Source organism: Pungitius pungitius, chromosome 18, assembly GCF_949316345.1.
Source record: "Pungitius pungitius chromosome 18, fPunPun2.1, whole genome shotgun sequence".
Lineage (NCBI taxonomy): Eukaryota > Metazoa > Chordata > Actinopteri > Perciformes > Gasterosteidae > Pungitius > Pungitius pungitius.
In genome coordinates, this window is record NC_084917.1 from 15,776,385 (window position 1) to 15,794,209 (window position 17,825).

Below are 17,825 nucleotides of genomic sequence, written 5' to 3' on the forward strand. Positions count from 1 at the left end.
ACACACAGAAACATGTGAGGACCAAACTGGGCCGGTGTTGAATGTTAATCTCATTGCAGGAAGCAGGTGTTGAGAAAGAGTTGGTCAACCTGATATGCAAATTGTCAGCTCAGCACTACCTGCCAATCCTGGCTCATCATCGAGTGACAACTGAGGCTCTTCGTCACATGACCTCCTCTGACCTCCAGAAGGTATGTGTGCAAACCCATCTCTAACGCATCAGGTTTAGCATTTCTGGGTTAGTTGTCCTACAAGCATGGGATCAGTGGGTTCATCCCCAGCTCTCTTAGTCTAGTCTAGTCATTTTGTTTTTGGGGAAGACATTAAACCCTGAATGTTGCTGGTGCATAAATGGAGGTGACTGGGTGAATGATGATGTGTATTGTGACTTTCAATGATCTGGAAACTAGAAAGGCGCCATAGAGGCACAGTCTATATACCACTTAGTTTATCATCAGTAGTTGACAGTGTCACCAGTCTACAGACGCAGTGCAGACTCCCATCAACTCGTAGTCCCTCCACTGCGATCAGAAATAGCACAGAACATATGCGTGTGAAGTGCTTCACGTTCATGGCTCTCTTCCGGAAAACCCTGTGGTTGGGAGTGAGTCGTTGTCTCAGGGATGAGGATAACACGTTGTACACAAAAGAAAAGGAAATATGCAAACCGTGCAGTTACTCGTAAGAACAGTCAAGACTTCAATGAAATCACAACACTCCCTTATGGTGATGAGTTTTGGGTCGTGGCTGAACAAATGAGATCACAGCGGCCAAAATGCACTTCCTGAATAGGGAGGCCGGGCTGAGCCTGAGCGATCCACAGAACCTGCTGCTCCTTCAGGTTAAATGTGCCAGCTGAGGTGGCTCGGGGCTCTGATTACAATCCCTCCTGGGTGACTCCTTTTTCCCCAGGCATGTCTGCTGGTAAGAGAGATAATGCTAGATAAATAACAGGCCTTAGTGAAGTCAGCATCACAAACAACCTGCCATGGTCCTCAATCATCTCCATCCTGGTAAACAAAGGTCAACAGCTTTATTTCTAAAGGGAGCCTTCAAGACAGGACATCCTCAGAGAATATAGTTATTGTTTTCCCTGCGTAGATAAATGGGACCACATTTTGTTGTGAACGCTGTTGTACAACCACAAATAAAAACCATCTGATGATCACCTTAACAGCTGATAAAACAACAAATGAATGCAGGTTTAGCGTTTTCATTTATTTGAAGAATAATAATATAATTTCTCTGTTCTCAGATTGGCATTAATGAAATTGGAATCCAAAATACTATTCTGAACTGGGCGCTTGAACGCTACCCTGAAGGTACATCACACACATATCCTACACCTAGACTGTGAATTCACGTTGTGTAAGTCGCTTTAACATAAAAAATAAAAAAAATCAGCTAAATAAAAAAAGTTAAATATGACAGCCGTTGCGTCTTAATGCAACCCTAAGAGATCTACTACAGCAGTTCCAACAACAAATATTCAGCAAAAAAGAATGTATTGTCATATATATATATATATAATGTATAAATATAATTTATATTTCAATAGCAAAGCATTGGATGTAGGATGTGTGGATCACTCACTGTCTCCTCCACCAGGAGCCTGTAAGGCCATCCAGCAGGATGAGGAGGCGGAGGTCAGTTCCACTGCTCTGTCCCCTTGCTCCCCTCAGTTGCTTCCCAGCACCTCCACCTTCCAGATCCCCAGCCCACCCCTCACCCCAGGGACCCCCATCACCCCCTCAGCCCCCAGCCCAGTGGAGGGACCAGGGAGCTCAGAGTGTGTTGTCTGCATGGAGACCGGGGTAAGACAAGCTGCAACTACCACACTAACCACTCTCTACTTTCTTCTTGTATGGAGCGTGTGTATGAACCCTCTGTACAGTGTAGAGATGCTACAGTCCTTAGAGTCAAGGTTAAACAGGTTACCATCCTCCAACCTCTTATAATGCAGAGTAGTGTCCTTTAGGGACTGGAAAAACAAGTGGTTGTAGTAATGGGTGCACATGGAAGCCTGATGGTGTCTCTTCTCTCCCTGTCTCCAGTCTCAGGTCATCTTCCTGCCCTGTGGTCATGTATGCTGTTGTCAGATCTGCAGCGAGGCTCTGCAGAACTGCCCTCTGTGTCGTAGCAACATATGCCAGCAAATACGCCTCTACCACAGCTAGGGACCAGTGCACTGTGCTGCATCGCCCTTTATTTATGCATGATCACACGGTGGCTGTGAGTAGGCTTTGGCAGGTTTCAAAAGCGCTGAGTCACTTTCCTGTATTAACCAATCAGTACTTTGTGGTGCATATGCCTATACAAATCTGAACAGAATATCTTTCACTGGTGTTGTATTTTTGTTTGTCAGTGTTGTCCAAGCCTGTTTTCATTCTCTTGTTTTAAACTCACTATTTTCCAATGTTTGCATTGCATATTAAGAGCAAAGCGGACTAGGCCACTCACTCTTTGGATCTTTGTGCTCTTTGCCTTTATAATGTGTTTTAAATTGATGTGTGCCTTTTCCTGGGAATCTCTTTTTTATACAATATCATGTGTCTGTATAGTCAGCCACAGTGGTATCTGTCCAATACTCATGTTAACAAAGCATAAGGTATTGATTGTTACAGTCACTGACGCAACGTCCTTATCCTACTCATCCAGGCCTCCACCCTGCTCACTGGAATCAAAGACAGTTTGATGTGGAACTGACTTTGGCCAAGGTCAAATATGAGCTGCTGTAAACACCCCAGTTCCTCCTCCTCTGTATTATGTTGTAGAAATGTGTACATTAGCACCATGTAACACTATTTGCAGTCAAAATAACATTATGCCAGTTATTAGTCCTACTCATATTCAGTTGTGTAATGTTTTCTGTGGCTGCAGAAGCAGCTTTCTAAAGTCACAGTAAACAAATATGCGTGAGCTCACATTCAGAGACTACAGATTTTGAAGAGAAGCCATGGATCACAAAGAGGGAGCACAGAGTTTATAAAACGACTCATTAAAAGCACTATTGATTTGTTAGAGGGATCTACGGTGATTTTGGAGCTTGCAAAAATGAGGGTGTCTCAGCCTCTCATACATACATTTTGGCCGTTCTTTTCTTAATGTCTTTTGCATTATTCCCAGAGCATTATAAAGGTAAATGAGGCTGAAAGGTGCTCACCCGGTGGACTCCCCTTTTCAAATCAATTTGGACACAAGATCGGATAATGAAATAGGTCCAACCATTTGTCCTAGTCGGGCTGTAGCTCAGCACATTCTTCTATATTAGCCAAACAAAGTTACAGTTGATCTAACAACCAAACCCTGCTGTCCAGCTTGGCCTTCACAGACTCTTAGGGGTCAAGGCTCCCTGGGCACATGATCTGCACCCAACCTGTCCCACCTGTCTCTGATCTATCTACTGATCCATTTCTTATTTGAATCGCTGATGCATATGTATGAACTATCATTAGCTCACCTGTTTGTAGCCATCACTAATGCTATTATACTATCAAGTGCTCTTAACTCTGACATCCCAGCATGTATCAGGAATTATCTTTACTTACTGTATATGACTGTTAAATGTAGTTAGATTTCACTGACTGGTGAAAATGATGTATATTTGCTGTACTCACTGTGTTGATGTAAAGGCTTTGTGTTGCTGAAAGCGATGCACTCCTCCTCCAGACATGTATGAAATACAGTTACAGAAAGCGTGTCGCTGTTGAGTGTCACGGTCTGAGCTGGTACGCATGAAGAGTGACAGGTGTGTTTTCAAAAAGTAGAGATTTATTGAACCAAATGTGAGACCAACATGGTCAAAGTCCTTTCCCTGCAAAAATGGTTGTCTAAATAGAACTGAGCTATGCTAATTTATAACGTATACACAATATATCTGACTAACAAACTAACTATCAAACCGTTTTAGAAACCAAGAGGTAACAAAGACAAATACCACCAGCTGAACTACAACTGAGCACTTGGATAATTTAATAACTAAAGGGTTTGCTTTAGGAAGTGTATCTTTAGTGACAGCAGCACTGATAATACATGAGAATATAGAAAAGGATAATAACGATGTTACCGTTAAAACCGATGCATTTGAAATGTTAGAATTTGACATGACTGGTGATAGGTAACATTGGACAATAAGACAATTAACAGTGTGGGAAATATAACATGTTTAATTTACAATTTAATATACAGTAAAATATAGAAGAATATAGTGGAATATAAAATAGTGTACAAGCAATGACCATAATCTACACAAGTGTACTGTGAGTGTGTGAAAGGAATTAAGTGTATGTAAATATGGCGAATGAGGGGCTGTGCAGGGGAGCGACCGGTAGGAAAAAGGGTTGTCAGAGTCACTCAGTGTACCACACGGTGATGGAGGAGCTGAGGATGGACTCCATGATGGCCGTGTACAAGTGCACAATCATAGAGAAATATAAAAATGAACAGAAATGAATAGACAATAACCCATTTATACTGCAGGCAAATAAATGGAAGTGATCCCCACAGAGTGAAAAGAGTCTGGGCGAAGGAACCAATTTGAATGAGCCGTGACCCCCTCTCCACTTTAAACCTTTTGAGAGAAACAATATGTGTACGTTCATCAGGGAAAAGGATATGTGTTTATACAAATTCTAATGAATGGAATGAAACTTATTTTGGGGAGAGACAACATCCCGTCCAAATGAATGATGTATACAAGCCACATTTGTTGGGAAGCTGGTCAAACATCACATTGATTCTGTTCGGTCCAATAGAACTATCAAAGCTACTCTCTGAAAGTACCAATCAGCAGGCTGCTGATGAGAATGCTTAACTTTAATGTGGGCTTTTTTATTGTAATTGCATCATTCATTGAGCACATGCAGACGTTTTCCTTTCTGCCTTAGATTTAGTCAACAAACGTACGAATGAAGACTGAATCATGATTTGACCTAAAAAATACAATTTCTGCTAGAAAGCAGTGGTGGCTGATCTTCTCTGTACGGCTTTAAACGCATCATGACCGCGCGAGCCAATCACATCTTGAAACGGCGTTGCCGTAAAGTGTGGCGGTGGTGTTTAGAATGAGGACATGTCATTACGTGCCTTACTGGAGGAAGTGTATGTCCATTTTTAATTAGTGTTTACGAATATTGTTGGAGCCAGCAGCGGTAAGTACCGAGGACCGTTTCTTTGTGGTGATGTATGGGATTTGTAGAGGCAAAAAATGAACACAAAAAATGAACATATTTCCTGCTAACGAACGTTAGCCACAGAGTCATGACGGCGAGGTCAGGAGCGTAGAAGTTACTTTCCTTAACATTCCTGAGCCCTGGTGCCTGGTGCCCTGACCCCCCTCCAGTGTGTAATTTAAGTTAAGCTCCTCTCCAGTATTGGTTGGACCTGCTTTGTGTTTCTCAGCCATCATGTCGAAGCCCGGTGTGCTGGTCCTGTATGGGAGTCAGACGGGTTCGGCCCAGGACACGGCCCAGAGGATTGAACGACAGGCGCGGAGAAGGCGGCTGCTGGTTCGGGTGTTGCCTCTGGATAACTATAACGTGGTGAGTGTGTCAGCAATGAGAGGGATGTTATTGCTGCTCGGACCTGATCTAGTCACTTAACCAGATCTCCGGATCGGTCTGTGATATTTGTTGAAGCACACATGATCACATACAAAAGAATGGGGGTTCCTCTCATCTAACAGGCAAGCTTGATCTCAGAGTCTCTGGTGGTGTTTGTGTGCTCCACTGCGGGCCAAGGAGATCCTCCAGACAACATGAAGGTAATAAAAAGAGAATACGGAGTAGAATCATTCCGTTTCATTTGTTCCCATAAACTGTGATGAGAAATAGATACAGATGAAAACGAATGTTTCTTCTCTGTCTTCTTTTATATTAGACATATTATATTTGTCAAACTACAGATCAATACATTGAGATGAAGCAGGTCATCCGTGTGTATACCGTCCATCTCTCTTTTTTCACAGATCTTCTGGAGGTTTGTCTTCAGGAAGTCTTTGCCGGCGTCCTCTCTGAGTCGCTTGGACTGTGCGGTACTGGGCCTGGGGGATTCCTCATACCCCAAGTCAGTATTTCAGTTTCACAGTTCTCATGGTACACATTCAAGATGACTCATGGTCCACCACATTCCCCGTTAGGTTTAATTTTGTAGCCAAGAAGCTTCATAAGCGCCTGTTGCAGCTGGGTGCCAGCATGCTGCTTCCTGTTGGGTTAGCAGATGACCAACATGACCTGGGGTAAGAAACATGGCGGCACAATAATGCTTTATTTCAGTTAGTTTTATTACATTTTGTCTACATTTGTATACATTTTTAATTAACAGATGTACATCTTTACTTTATTTCATTAGTTTTAAAATGATTTATATTCATTGTGAGCACTAGTTGTATTTATTCTGACTATTACTATATTGGCAGCAGTTTTGAATGCAGATCCAGAGCCAATAGCGCCCTCATGTGAGCATTTATGTAGCATGTCCTACTTTTTTCTTTGAACAGATCCTCTTCCTACCTGTCATGTCAAATCCCCTCTAAAGCTTTTGCTAATGGCTGACCTGGAGTCAGGTGATGCAGGTGGAGCCATATTTCTCCACTAACTTAGTATGTTCTGTAACTGTCTAGCTAACCAAATGGGTAAACTCCAAGCAGTTTAAATGTCCCGGATAGAATACCAATATATATTGTTATCGATGGATCAGCAGTAGAGTGAGTCTGGAACAGGGGGAAAAGTGGACGCTTCATTTGCTCACCTTTGGACAGATCCGATGCAGTGATTGACCCGTGGCTCACATCATTTTGGGAGAAAGTGTCTGCTCTGTACCCATCTTTGGCTGATGTGATTCCAATGAGGGAAGATGAACTGTGAGTATTATTTTGCACTTGGTTATTTTTTTAACTCCTTTTTGGTTTAGTGTTGCGTCAATTTTTAAAATTTTGCATAACTCTTGAGGAAGGCTCCCCCCAACGTACATTTTCCACTTCCTGGACGATGTGAAAGAGAAGACCGATGACAGGCTGAGGATTCCCACAGAGCAGACCCTCCCCTCCCAGTCCCATCCCTTTCCTGCCAGACTAGTGTCCAATAGGAGAGTAACGGACATGTCACACTTCCAGGATGTGAGGCACATGGAGTTTGATATCACAGGATCCAACATTGAGTAAGTAACTTTGAGTTCCTTTCAGATATCCGTCCAGTTCTCATAATCTGACGTCAGTTTGAATAAGTTAGTGCCACTGTCACTTTTATGTAAATGACATAACAGCAGTCTTCGGATGTCAGTCCTGGAGCACTTTGTACTTGACATTTATGGCAACTGCATAGGTGAATATCCAGAAAAACATGTGTACCAATAAGAATGTATCTTAATGTCCCGTTATTCGATGTTTGTTCACTGAAATGATAAAAACAGGCTGTATGATTTGCTCTATAAAAACATCAAATGATGAAATTGTCTGTAGATTCCCTTTGAGAAGTGGTGTGTGCTTGTGTAATATCTGGGATTTGAGTATCGAATTTGTCAAAAGACATCTTCCTAATCTAAAGGTTTTCTTCAGCAGTTGCTTGTGGTTTTCTGTGTAGGTTTGCTGCTGGAGATGTGGTGGTGATGCCTCCATGTAACACACCAGAGGACGTGCAGCAGCTCTGTCAACTACTGAGATTAGATCCAGAGGCCACATTCACTCTCAAGGCCACAGACCGCTCTGTAGGTAGGTAGGTGTGTGTGTTTTTACACTGCATGCGTTCTCCATATCTTTCAATTTGTTGCAACAAAATCAAGCAAGCCAAACATCCCAAAACAAGCGGGGCCTCCAAATCCCTTTAGTCTCGAGAGCATATTCCAGTCCCAGAAGTTTAATTTCAGATACTACCCTGGGAGCTGAGCCAGAGGGCATCTTGAGAATGCCTTGGTAGAACTGAAATCCTTCAACTCCACTGTAGACTTTTATTTACAAGTTACTAATTTAACTTGTTTTTACCAATAGTACAAGACTTTTGTCTTTTTTTTTCTCTTCACCAATTGACATTTGTTCAGCATCTGCCTTCTAAAGGAATGTTCTACCAAAGCATTGAACTAAAAACACACTGCAGAGTGAATTAATAATTCATGGCTCTCTTCAGTTCTGACCCGTTTTGGATTACACACTGTCGTTTAATTCTAAAATTCTAGATTAGTGCAGTTTTACACTTCGGACAAGATACAATGACCCTGCTCTGGGGAAATGACCGTGAACCTGTCTGCCTCAGTTCCTGCCACGCTCCCTCAGCCGTGTACAGTCCGCCACCTGGTGGAGCGCCACCTGGACATCGCCGCCGTGCCTCGCCGCTCCTTCTTCGAGCTGCTGTCGACCTTCGCCACCAACGAGACGGAGAAGCAGAAGCTGCTGGAGTTCAGCTCGGCTGCAGGCCAGGATGAGCTGCACAGCTACTGCAACCGGCCCCGACGCACCGCGCTGGAGGTGACGGATTGGGATTAGTGGCTGGGAGGAAATCACAGAAGAGTCTATGTTCTAATCACATAACGGTTTTAAAGCTGTGAACATGTGCTCTTGCTGCTGCAGGTCCTGGCAGATTTCCCGCACACTACAGCAGAAATCAAAGTAGACTATCTCCTAGATCTCTTCCCTGAGATCCAGCCTCGCTCCTTCTCCATCGCCTCTTCTCTCCAGGTAGCTCGTCCTTCAAGACCACTACTTCCTTCCTGTGAAAAGATACCTGAAGGCCTTGGGCAAAGCTGTAAATGAAATTTATTGAGTAGAATTTAGACGTACTATAAATCCTTCTCTTCCAACAGGTTCACCCACACAGGCTGCAGATCCTGGTAGCTGTGGTTCGTTACAAAACAAAGATGTATAAACCGAGAAGGGGCCTCTGCTCCACCTGGTTAGCCTCCCTGGACCCTGCACAAGGTCTCTCACCACATCCAACAAGTGTTTATACCGAGGGCTTCACTCTGATTGTGTGTTCCTTTTGGACACACACACATCTTCTTCCTGTGGTCTGTTATATTATACAGCACTACTACTATGTGAAAACCACTCGCATGAACAGATCACTTCTTAAGTGGCACATACAAGACATATTTATGGTAATTCTTTAACCTCAGCGTGCACAGACTACACAAACGTATTCATTTCATTTCATTTAAAAAAAAAAGGGGGGGGGGGGGGGGGGGCGTATGGAAGTAAATCTGTGTCATCGGATTTTGAAGGAAAAAGGTGATTGAATTTCTAGCACTGAATATCTATACATTGAAAATATGTATCTGAATGTTTTTCAACGTAAAAAAAATCTAATGTTAAATTCAACCGCAAAAAATTCAACCGCAACATCCGGGACCTCAAGGAAGAGCAATCGATTCTAGATTCTAGATGTGGGGGGGCGTAGTCGGTCTGCTGGTGCTCTCTGTCTGCGGCCTTCGGTCGGTTATCAAAACATTGGCCAAATGACTCGTCTATGAGCAAATACAGGATCCCTTTGTGTTCATTTCTGAAGCCTCGCATTAAGACGTACATCCCTTTATTTAAGACTGGCAGGTCGCTGTGTTGTGCCAGATCCTCAATAAAGTTTACCCATGGTCATGAAGATACTCATTTAACGTTACGTGGACTTTGCATGACGCTAAATAACCAACTGAGATCGGCTTGTGCCGCTCAGAAAAAGGATCCTTCCACCGACCACTGTCAGTGATGATTTGGGGAGCCATGTCATCTGCTGTTGGTCCACTGTGTGTTATCAAGTCTCAAGTCTGCCAGGACATTTTAAAGCACTTCCTGCTTCCCTCTGCTGACAGGTTTTATGAAGGCTCATTTCCTATTACGCCCACACCACCAAAAGTAAAAAAAGTACCACGCCAATACCACTGTACCACTTTGACGTTAAACACAGTAGTGGAAGTATGGAGACATTAAAAAGGTAAACAAGCAAGACAGTTCAGACATGACGTGTTATTTTGTTCTTATTTACTCAGACTCTCACTCAAGACATCAGTTCAGTCCCTGAGGGGACACACGGCTTAAGGGGGGGGGAAACTGGGAATGGACTCAGCCCCTTACGGAACACCTTTTGTGTGTCCTATTGAATGTGTTGCAGGGGAGGTGTTTGTGCCTCTGTGGGTGAAGAAGGGCACTCTGAGGTTCCCCCAACAGAAGGACACCCCTGTGGTAATGGTTGGACCTGGAACAGGAGTGGCACCCTTCAGGTCGGCTTTACAAGAAAGGATGGCTGAGGGAAAACATGGTGAGAGCTTTACCTTTCTGACTTTAGAAATACATTCCATCAGTGCACATGATTTGACAGCTTCTCGTCTTCTTGCTGTTTAGCCAACGTCCTGTTCTTTGGGTGTCGCTCTGCTTCCAAAGACTTCTACTTCAGGTCAGACTGGGAAGACATGATGAATACTGGACATTTGACCCTCTTCACTGCGTTCTCAAGAGATCAGGTCAGCTAACAGCACCCAGCGTCTGCTCAAGCATGTGAATATCATGTGTCACTGGGAGCCAGGGCTAGCCTGTTATGTTGTACACTTGCGGGATATCAGCTGTTTAGTAGCTTACTTTTGTGAATGGAAGGACAGGGGGGGGGGGGGGGGGCAGAGGATGCTAATACAGCTATTTGACGCCTTTATTGCCTCTGTAAACCAATAGTTTATGCTAGTCAGACCTTATCAAATGCTACATGATGGCATTACAAACTCCTGTTAAATGTCTATGCACAACAATAGCTCCCCCCCTATTTAAAGGGTCAGAACATGACATGTTATGATGCAATGTTAGTTGAGTTAATTTATTGATTTTTATTTGTGCTCATAACTGTCTGCTGCCTCCATGGGTGCTGTGGGGTATTTTGGTGAACATGGTGAGGAGCGGACGGGCTACAGCGGATACTAGCGGTGTAACAGCCCGTAGTGACCCGCTGGCCAGCTGAAAAAGGCCACCCTGGTGGCTTCATTCTTTGACGCGTGTAGTAAACCACAAAAAGTCTTTCTTCCAATGAAGGGCACTGCATTACTTTCCAACAAACAAGACCGCCGCATTCTATCTTAATCTATGTTTCTCCTAAGCCATAATAGAAATCCTAACATTCGTTGCCCCTGGTTATGAAACGTTATCACTCATCGTTGCTAGTTGCCAGTGATCCTGATTACATCAACCTTTGGCCTAATGGACAGCGGCCCGACGCCCCAAAAACAAACGGGCTCTTACACACAGTTTATCATAGTACGAAATACTGTTTTAATGTTTATCGTCTTCAGTAAAATATGAAACCAGGACAAGTTGCTGTTTCATCATCACGCCTTCGGTTCAATGCATTGAACACACCGTAGCTTCGTTCTTAACACTGTACACATGATGTCTCTGATCATCCCGTTCTCACTGAAGTTTCTCCCTGGAATGATGAGGGTCGCATGTGTATGGATTGTACAATAGATCACGTTGGATCGATAATGAAGAATTCTTTATTATTTTAGACCAGCTGTAGTAATCAAAGAAACTAGCGATATAGATTATTGCAATTGGTATTGGCAGTAGAAAAATGCGCTTCAGTGATTCTCTAAAAGTGAATATGTTTTCCCCCTATTGTAATGATCCTATCAGTGACTCAAACGGGGGGACATGTACAGCCCATTGACTTTAGCTTCATGGCCTCTGCAAAGATGTAAGGACATGGAAGGTGAGCTTCTGCACTCTTTATGTGGTAAAACCCAGAGGAAGTGGAATACTGGTTCAAGGAAACAGACGTTTTCTTCTCTGTAGACTTGTGTGTATTTCCATGACAGAGTGTGTTTGTATTTCAGGAGGAGAAGGTGTATGTACAGGACCGTGTCAGGGAGAATGCTGCCGTCCTGTGGGACTTAATGGATAATAGACACGCCTGCTTTTACATTGCTGGGTGAGTCTAATGTCCACAGAGGACACCTTTCAGAGGAGTGCCAATTGTGTCAACCAAGTCTCAAATCAAGTTTTCATTTTTCAATAATTTGTTCTTCTTAAAAATCTTTTTCCTAAAAATAGCTTGCCCCAGTGTTTTTTTATCACACAAAATAGTCTGTTGTGGTCTAATTTCAGTGTGTCTAATATCAGTCCTCATAATAATTTACTGAAGCTTAACTGACATGATCATAGAGCTCAGCAGTAGTTGTTATGACAATCCTTTGATACTTCTGTGCTCTGCTGCTATTTGACAAGAGTTAACGAGCTACAGATATTGTATCGTACACAGAAATGTCCGACCAATGTTCCTTCTACTCTTGTTCTACTCAATGGTCCAAACAAATATACCACGTTGACCGTGTCTCTTTTTCTATGCAGGAATGCTAAAGAAATGCCAACCGGTGTGTGTGACGCTCTGAAAGAGGTGTTCCAGCAGCAAGGGGGCGTGTCCTCAGAGGAAGCCTTGCAGATGCTGGAAACCATGGAGAGGACAGGCCAGATCCAGCGTGAGACCTGGTCCTGATCACAATAATCCACTTCACATTGAAGTGGCTCTTCCATCATACAACATCAGTATATTTAAGCAGGCCTCAACACTTGGCCACAAATAAAGGAAATAGTAATAATTAATTCTACTAGTTGTATATTCGTTATTGGAATATAATTTCTGCCCCCAAAATGCCCAAAGACCCAGGACTAGGTGGAGAGATTATATCTCTCCTGGCCCGGGAAAGGGAAGTTAAAATGCCCCCTGCTGGAGCTGTTGCCCCCGCGATCCGACCCCGGATAAGCGGCTGAAGATGGATGGATGGATGGATGGATGTGGGACAAAGTTTAGCCAGACATGGTTAAGATGTACTCAGTTTTTTCGCTCTGGTAGTCGCTAATGGCCACAGTCTCTGAGCATATGAAAGCAGGAGAAATGCACAAATTAGAGTGCCTCCATTCTCGGGCTGCACGGTTTGGCCAAAAATCCATATCACGGTGTTAAACATTCTGACGGTATCGCGGTATATCACGGTATTGCTTTTTTAAAACACATTAATTAATTTGACCCACGAAAACGGCCGCGGCTACACAAACAGCTGCTCGCTGGCCTACTCGCCCGAAACTGGCGACTTAGCTCGTTAGCTCTGGCATGTTGGCATGTTAGTGTGTTAGCTCGTTGGCATGTTAGCGTGTTGTGGCTGCTAGTGTTGCCACCAGAGGCTCGACAGACTTTGCAATAAATCGTATTCTGATCTAATGTAACTTACGTCGGATTTATCGAAACCAACAACCCTCCAAACAGACGCAGCTCCTCTCTTGGGCACAAGTTGTGTTGGTGCATCTCTTTTCTGTGTTTTCGTGTAGCAACAGAGTTAACGTTAGTTACTTCTTGTTGTGAGCTGTACCCAGCATGCAGTTCGGCGGGGATGTTTGTGTCACAAGCTGTTGTCTTGAGGGGTTTTACCCTGTAAAGAGTTTGTGCTGCGTTATTCATTGTTGTTATAACCATGACTCACTCCCAACACACGTAAGACCACTAGCTCCGGCCGCCGGGCTTTGTGATGCCGCCTGTCAAAGAGCAACTTCAGCTGTGTGGGATTTTCATACCGCAAGGAGATCTTACACCAATTATACCAATTGTGCCATTCTATATTAAACTATTTTCGGAGCACGCCATGCGAAATAGCTTCTGGACTCACAGCTCTGTGTGTGTCTAACTTACCCGACCCACGATGCATTTCCGGAACACATACATTCGGTGAGAGGATTTACTGCGTGTGTTTCCTGCAGCTGAACAAGTGTCTTAAAGTGTAGCGAAGATGCACGGGTTAATGGTCAGTTATCCATCTGGGTCCGTTTGAAACCTCAGCAGGGTATTGCAGAACCCTGCATGGTTTGCAAGAATTTTTTAGGATGCCAAATCATTTAGCAGACGCCAAAGTTACACCAAAAAGTGACAGGTTTGCAGGTATGAGTACACCTTAAAACCGTTCTCCAGCATATCTGTCCCGCCTCCCCAACCACCCGCTTCCTGTCTCGGTTTTTTTTCTCGCTAAGTCGATCTCCATCATCTAGTGCCTCCCTCTCATCGTCTGCTCTTTCTTACTCTTCACAGTAACATTTAGTTATATTTTCCCTTTAGCCACGTTATAACGTTTATCAAAGGAAATACATCTTAATTCATGAAGACAAAGGCTTTTAGCTTCTTTCCTTCTCTTTTGAATTGCCGTGTTCAGTCAGCTTTTTATTATTTAATCAACATGTTTCAGGGCCCAAAAAGTTGATCAAGACATCCAAAATCTGCCGACACATGAAAATGCATATGGGTGTTTAATAAACTGTAAAATGTCCATTAAAAAATGTTCATAACACTGGAAACGTGTGTGAGAATAGAGTACTCCGCTTGTGAAAGAAGCAGGAAGTGATGCTGTAGCAATAGTAGTAGGTCGCGGACAATGCCATGATGACTATCTTTGAACGCTCTGGAAGAGTCATGCAGTAGGTTGATGTCTGCTGATCGCGCAGCAAGAAGACAAGGACTTCTCTGTTCCCAGTTTCTATTGGCTGGCTGTGCGATGTGAAAGTGGACCTGCCATCCAGCCGGATGTCACCCTGACCTAAGAAATGCATGCTTGACTTCAGCCATCTTGAACTGAAATCGGTGTGTTTGTGTCTGGAGCTCAAACCGTATAGCCCAGAAGAGATGACTCAGCCATTGGTGGAGAGTAAAAAGCTGATGAATGGAGTTAGCGTCAAACTGCACAAACAGTGACAGCAGATCGTTTCACGGACAATACATGGGATAGTGAACTAGAAAATGTGTTAGAAATACTGCATTTACTCTCACTACCCTAGGGAGGAGGGGCGGTCCTATCGGAGAGCCAGAGTGTGGACTTGGTAAATCTCCTTTGGGAAGTTAGTTTGTTGCTCTCCATGGATAATGCGGAGGCCTGCTCTGCCCACCAGACCATGAACTATTTGCAGGTCGCGGCAGACACTGCTGTCCACCTCATCAGGGACCACGCCCTCGTAAGACACATTGTCCTTGATGATAATGAGGCCGTTGGGCCGCAGGGCTTTCTGGCATCGCTGCAGGAAGTCCACCAGATGGTCATCTGTCAGGTGGCCTGAAGGAAAAAAATCAAGAGGAAACCTTTTAGATTTGTTGTCCATAGAGCCTTAATGGAGTGATTTTGCAAGACCTGTGCATGAGTCACTCATATCACAGTACAATATGAATACCAGAATGATACATGCTACCTTAATAAATGTACTCAACAAGGTCACACTAAGCCTTTACTCACCTTGTACCTATTCTTAGCATCCCAACTAATCACAGGATTCTTCTTTCACTGGGGAACACTTCACAGTGCAGAAGATAAAGGACCTTAAGGTTTCAATATGGCTGAAACCTAACTTGGTCATAAGTGAGTGATGAAAATGGAAATAGCACACACTTTGGGACAGTCTAAGCTCAAAGGAAATGGTGCACTTACAAGCTAAGTATGTTGATTTAAGTTAAACATACTTGGCATAAACAATGAAAAGTGTTTCCCCTTGGTTAACAGCTTTGGGGGGGTGCTGCCTATGGATCGACCAATTGTTGGGATAGGAATAGCAGGGTAAGCCAATCAGAGGCAGAGCAGGGTGGGACATACCTCTGCCATTCCAGATGCAACAGAAAATGTGTTGTGACTTATCCCAGGAGACTGCCTGCCCCCCCCCCCCCCCCCTCTCCTTTGATTCTGATGAGAGTCATTGTGGCAAACTCACCGATGACCCACTGGATCCAGATGACATCATAGCGTCCACGCTCCGGTACGAGGTCCTGCAGGCCGCTGCAGATGTACTTCCCCACTCGCTTTCCCTCTTCTCCCAGGTACGTCTTGGCTTTGTCGAGAAACTCTTGTGTCACATCCACCAGGTCCACAGTCTTGAACAGAGGCAACAGTAGACGTTTGGTGATCCTACCGATGCCTGCTCCACAATCCAGAGCGCAGTCCGTGCCAGTCTTCCCTTCCCCGTCCTTACACATTAAAATGAAAAAAAAAAAAAAACACAAGAGGTCGCTAGTGAATAGAAGCAGCGACACAAGCTCTGAAACAGGGTAGAGCTCAGCTTTTGTGAATGAGTGGGTTACAAGTCACACGGTCACATTCTTGAGAGCGCATGCATGTCATTGTGGATCATCATATAGTCACCGTCCATGTCTCACTTAAAAAGTCCTGATCAGTGTGGAGGCTTGCACAGCCCTGTATTTATGTATGCTTGCAATCAGCCACGTGCCCACGCAAGCACTAACAGAGCACAACCACCCCCCTCAATCCCTAGTGTGGTAGATCACAATGTAAGGTAACTTTCTACCACTGATGTCGGGCATATTGTTGTCTTGACATTTGAAGAAGACACTGGTATTTTTCATGTTTCTCTGCTAACGCTGAACAACTTGAAGTACATCTGACATCACTAAAATGTAGTGCTGGAGTCTATCTGAAGCCTCAAAAGGTTTCTTACCCCAAGGAACCTCTGCAGGAAAGCCTTAGATCCATTGATATCAATGCTGGAGATGCTCCCGTAGCCTCCCAGCATGCCATCCACTGTGGGCGGAACCTCTCTCCAGTAGTCCTCCGCATTGGAGTAGAAGCTTCCCTCACCATCTGCTATGTCCCCCATCCTGTCCTAGTACACAGATAACACAGTACAATATGATGAAAAGATGGTACCAAGGACCAAAGGACCACACAGAGCACCTTTGGGATGGAACAGGAGATTCACATCATAGATGTGCAGCCGACAAATCTGCAGGAACTAGGTGATGCTTTGATGTCAATATGGACCAACATCTGTGAGGAATGTTTCCAACCTCCTGTTGAAAGTATGTCACGTGAATCAAGGCACTTCTGAAGGCAAAATACACACACACACACACACACACACACACACACACACACACACACACACACACACACACACACACACACACACACACACACACACACACACACACACACACACACACACACACACACACACACACACACACACACACACACACACACACACACACACACACACACAAAACAGCTGTCAGCACCCCTCACGTGACCAGGACAGAGCGCATATTAATAACGTCATGGACGTTTACACTAGACAGCCTGTCACACGACGTTATCTCTATTTATAGGTGTGTTAAAGCTCAACTTAAAGTATCTATAGAAAACGCGTTAGCTGGCACTCATGGCCACTTGGAGAGGTAACTAAGTTACATTTCTCTCAAGATATTCGTTATTAGTAACAGCACACACGTTATAGAAGTGTTTTGTGATGAAAATATATAACTTATATATCACATCGCATTGAAACGTTCAGTTACTCTAACGAGGCCCAACACGTGCTAACTTAGTTTTAGCCACGCAGCTAACCAGCCGGGGAAAGCTTCGTTTCCAAGGTAACGCACTAAACTTGCTAAAAGCGTTTTTTGATAACAGCTCTTACTTCTCGCTTTATGTGCGCAGCAGGTCCCTCTCCCTCCTCTTCCTCTTCCTCTCACGCGCCCGGTCCGTTTCTCTTTTCTATTTGAGACCCGGTGTTACACCGAAATCTGGGTCCCATCAGAAACTGTGACCGCAGACGGCGCTGTTTCACATCGTCTGTTCGTGCGTGCTAGACAATGGAGGGCGAAGAAGACCGCCTACGCAAACGGCGTAAACGTTAATACATTACGTCCACGGATGAAAGCATCTTATTGTAGTGTTAAGAAAAGAAAGAACAAATTAATGAGTCAAACCTCAAAATATTGTTTAGGGCTGTTATTTCATCTCTTCACACATATTTTCTTATTTGGAGTCTTCACAGAGCCAGTACCTCAGATGTCACCATATCTGACAAGTAGCAGCCGTCAGAATGT

At 44.1% G+C, this 17,825-nt stretch overlaps 3 protein-coding genes across 6 annotated transcripts in view; 2 read left to right on the forward strand and 1 right to left on the reverse strand.

Moving 5' to 3' along the window:
- Nucleotides 1-3,697, forward strand: part of lrsam1 (leucine rich repeat and sterile alpha motif containing 1) — a 28,086-nt gene extending 24,389 nt beyond the window's left edge. For all 3 annotated transcript variants that reach the window (XM_037484778.2, XM_062558904.1, XM_062558903.1), the window contains 4 exons: nt 60-191; nt 1,256-1,322; nt 1,609-1,814; nt 2,055-3,697. In XM_037484778.2, coding sequence (XP_037340675.2) covers nt 60-191; nt 1,256-1,322; nt 1,609-1,814; nt 2,055-2,177 — 528 coding nt within the window. In that variant the 3' untranslated portion in view covers nt 2,178-3,697. The remainder of the gene's footprint in view (nt 1-59; nt 192-1,255; nt 1,323-1,608; nt 1,815-2,054) is intronic.
- A 141-nt stretch (nt 3,698-3,838) lies between these two features.
- On the forward strand, nt 3,839-14,127 carry ndor1 (NADPH dependent diflavin oxidoreductase 1). The gene is made up of 15 exons (XM_037484794.2): nt 3,839-5,150; nt 5,401-5,540; nt 5,684-5,761; nt 5,966-6,063; nt 6,137-6,235; nt 6,758-6,859; nt 6,952-7,155; nt 7,578-7,705; nt 8,244-8,455; nt 8,558-8,665; nt 8,791-8,905; nt 10,089-10,235; nt 10,319-10,437; nt 11,794-11,888; nt 12,308-14,127. The coding sequence occupies exons 2-15, from the start codon at nt 5,406-5,408 to the stop codon at nt 12,450-12,452; spliced, it is 1,785 nt and encodes a 594-aa protein (XP_037340691.2). The 5' UTR covers nt 3,839-5,150; nt 5,401-5,405; the 3' UTR covers nt 12,453-14,127.
- A 149-nt stretch (nt 14,128-14,276) lies between these two features.
- On the reverse strand, nt 14,277-17,573 carry ntmt1 (N-terminal Xaa-Pro-Lys N-methyltransferase 1). 2 transcript variants are annotated; one of them, XM_037484820.2, is made up of 5 exons: nt 17,414-17,573; nt 16,782-16,818; nt 16,433-16,597; nt 15,692-15,944; nt 14,277-15,045 (listed from the first exon to the last, which is right to left on the reverse strand). In XM_037484820.2, the coding sequence occupies exons 3-5, from the start codon at nt 16,589-16,591 to the stop codon at nt 14,789-14,791; spliced, it is 669 nt and encodes a 222-aa protein (XP_037340717.1). In that variant the 5' UTR covers nt 16,592-16,597; nt 16,782-16,818; nt 17,414-17,573; the 3' UTR covers nt 14,277-14,788. The 2 variants fall into 2 exon arrangements, with proteins under 2 accessions (XP_037340717.1, XP_037340716.1); XM_037484819.2 differs by lacking the exon at nt 16,782-16,818 and having other exon boundaries at nt 17,414-17,570.
- Between the last annotated feature and the right edge of the window lie 252 nt (nt 17,574-17,825).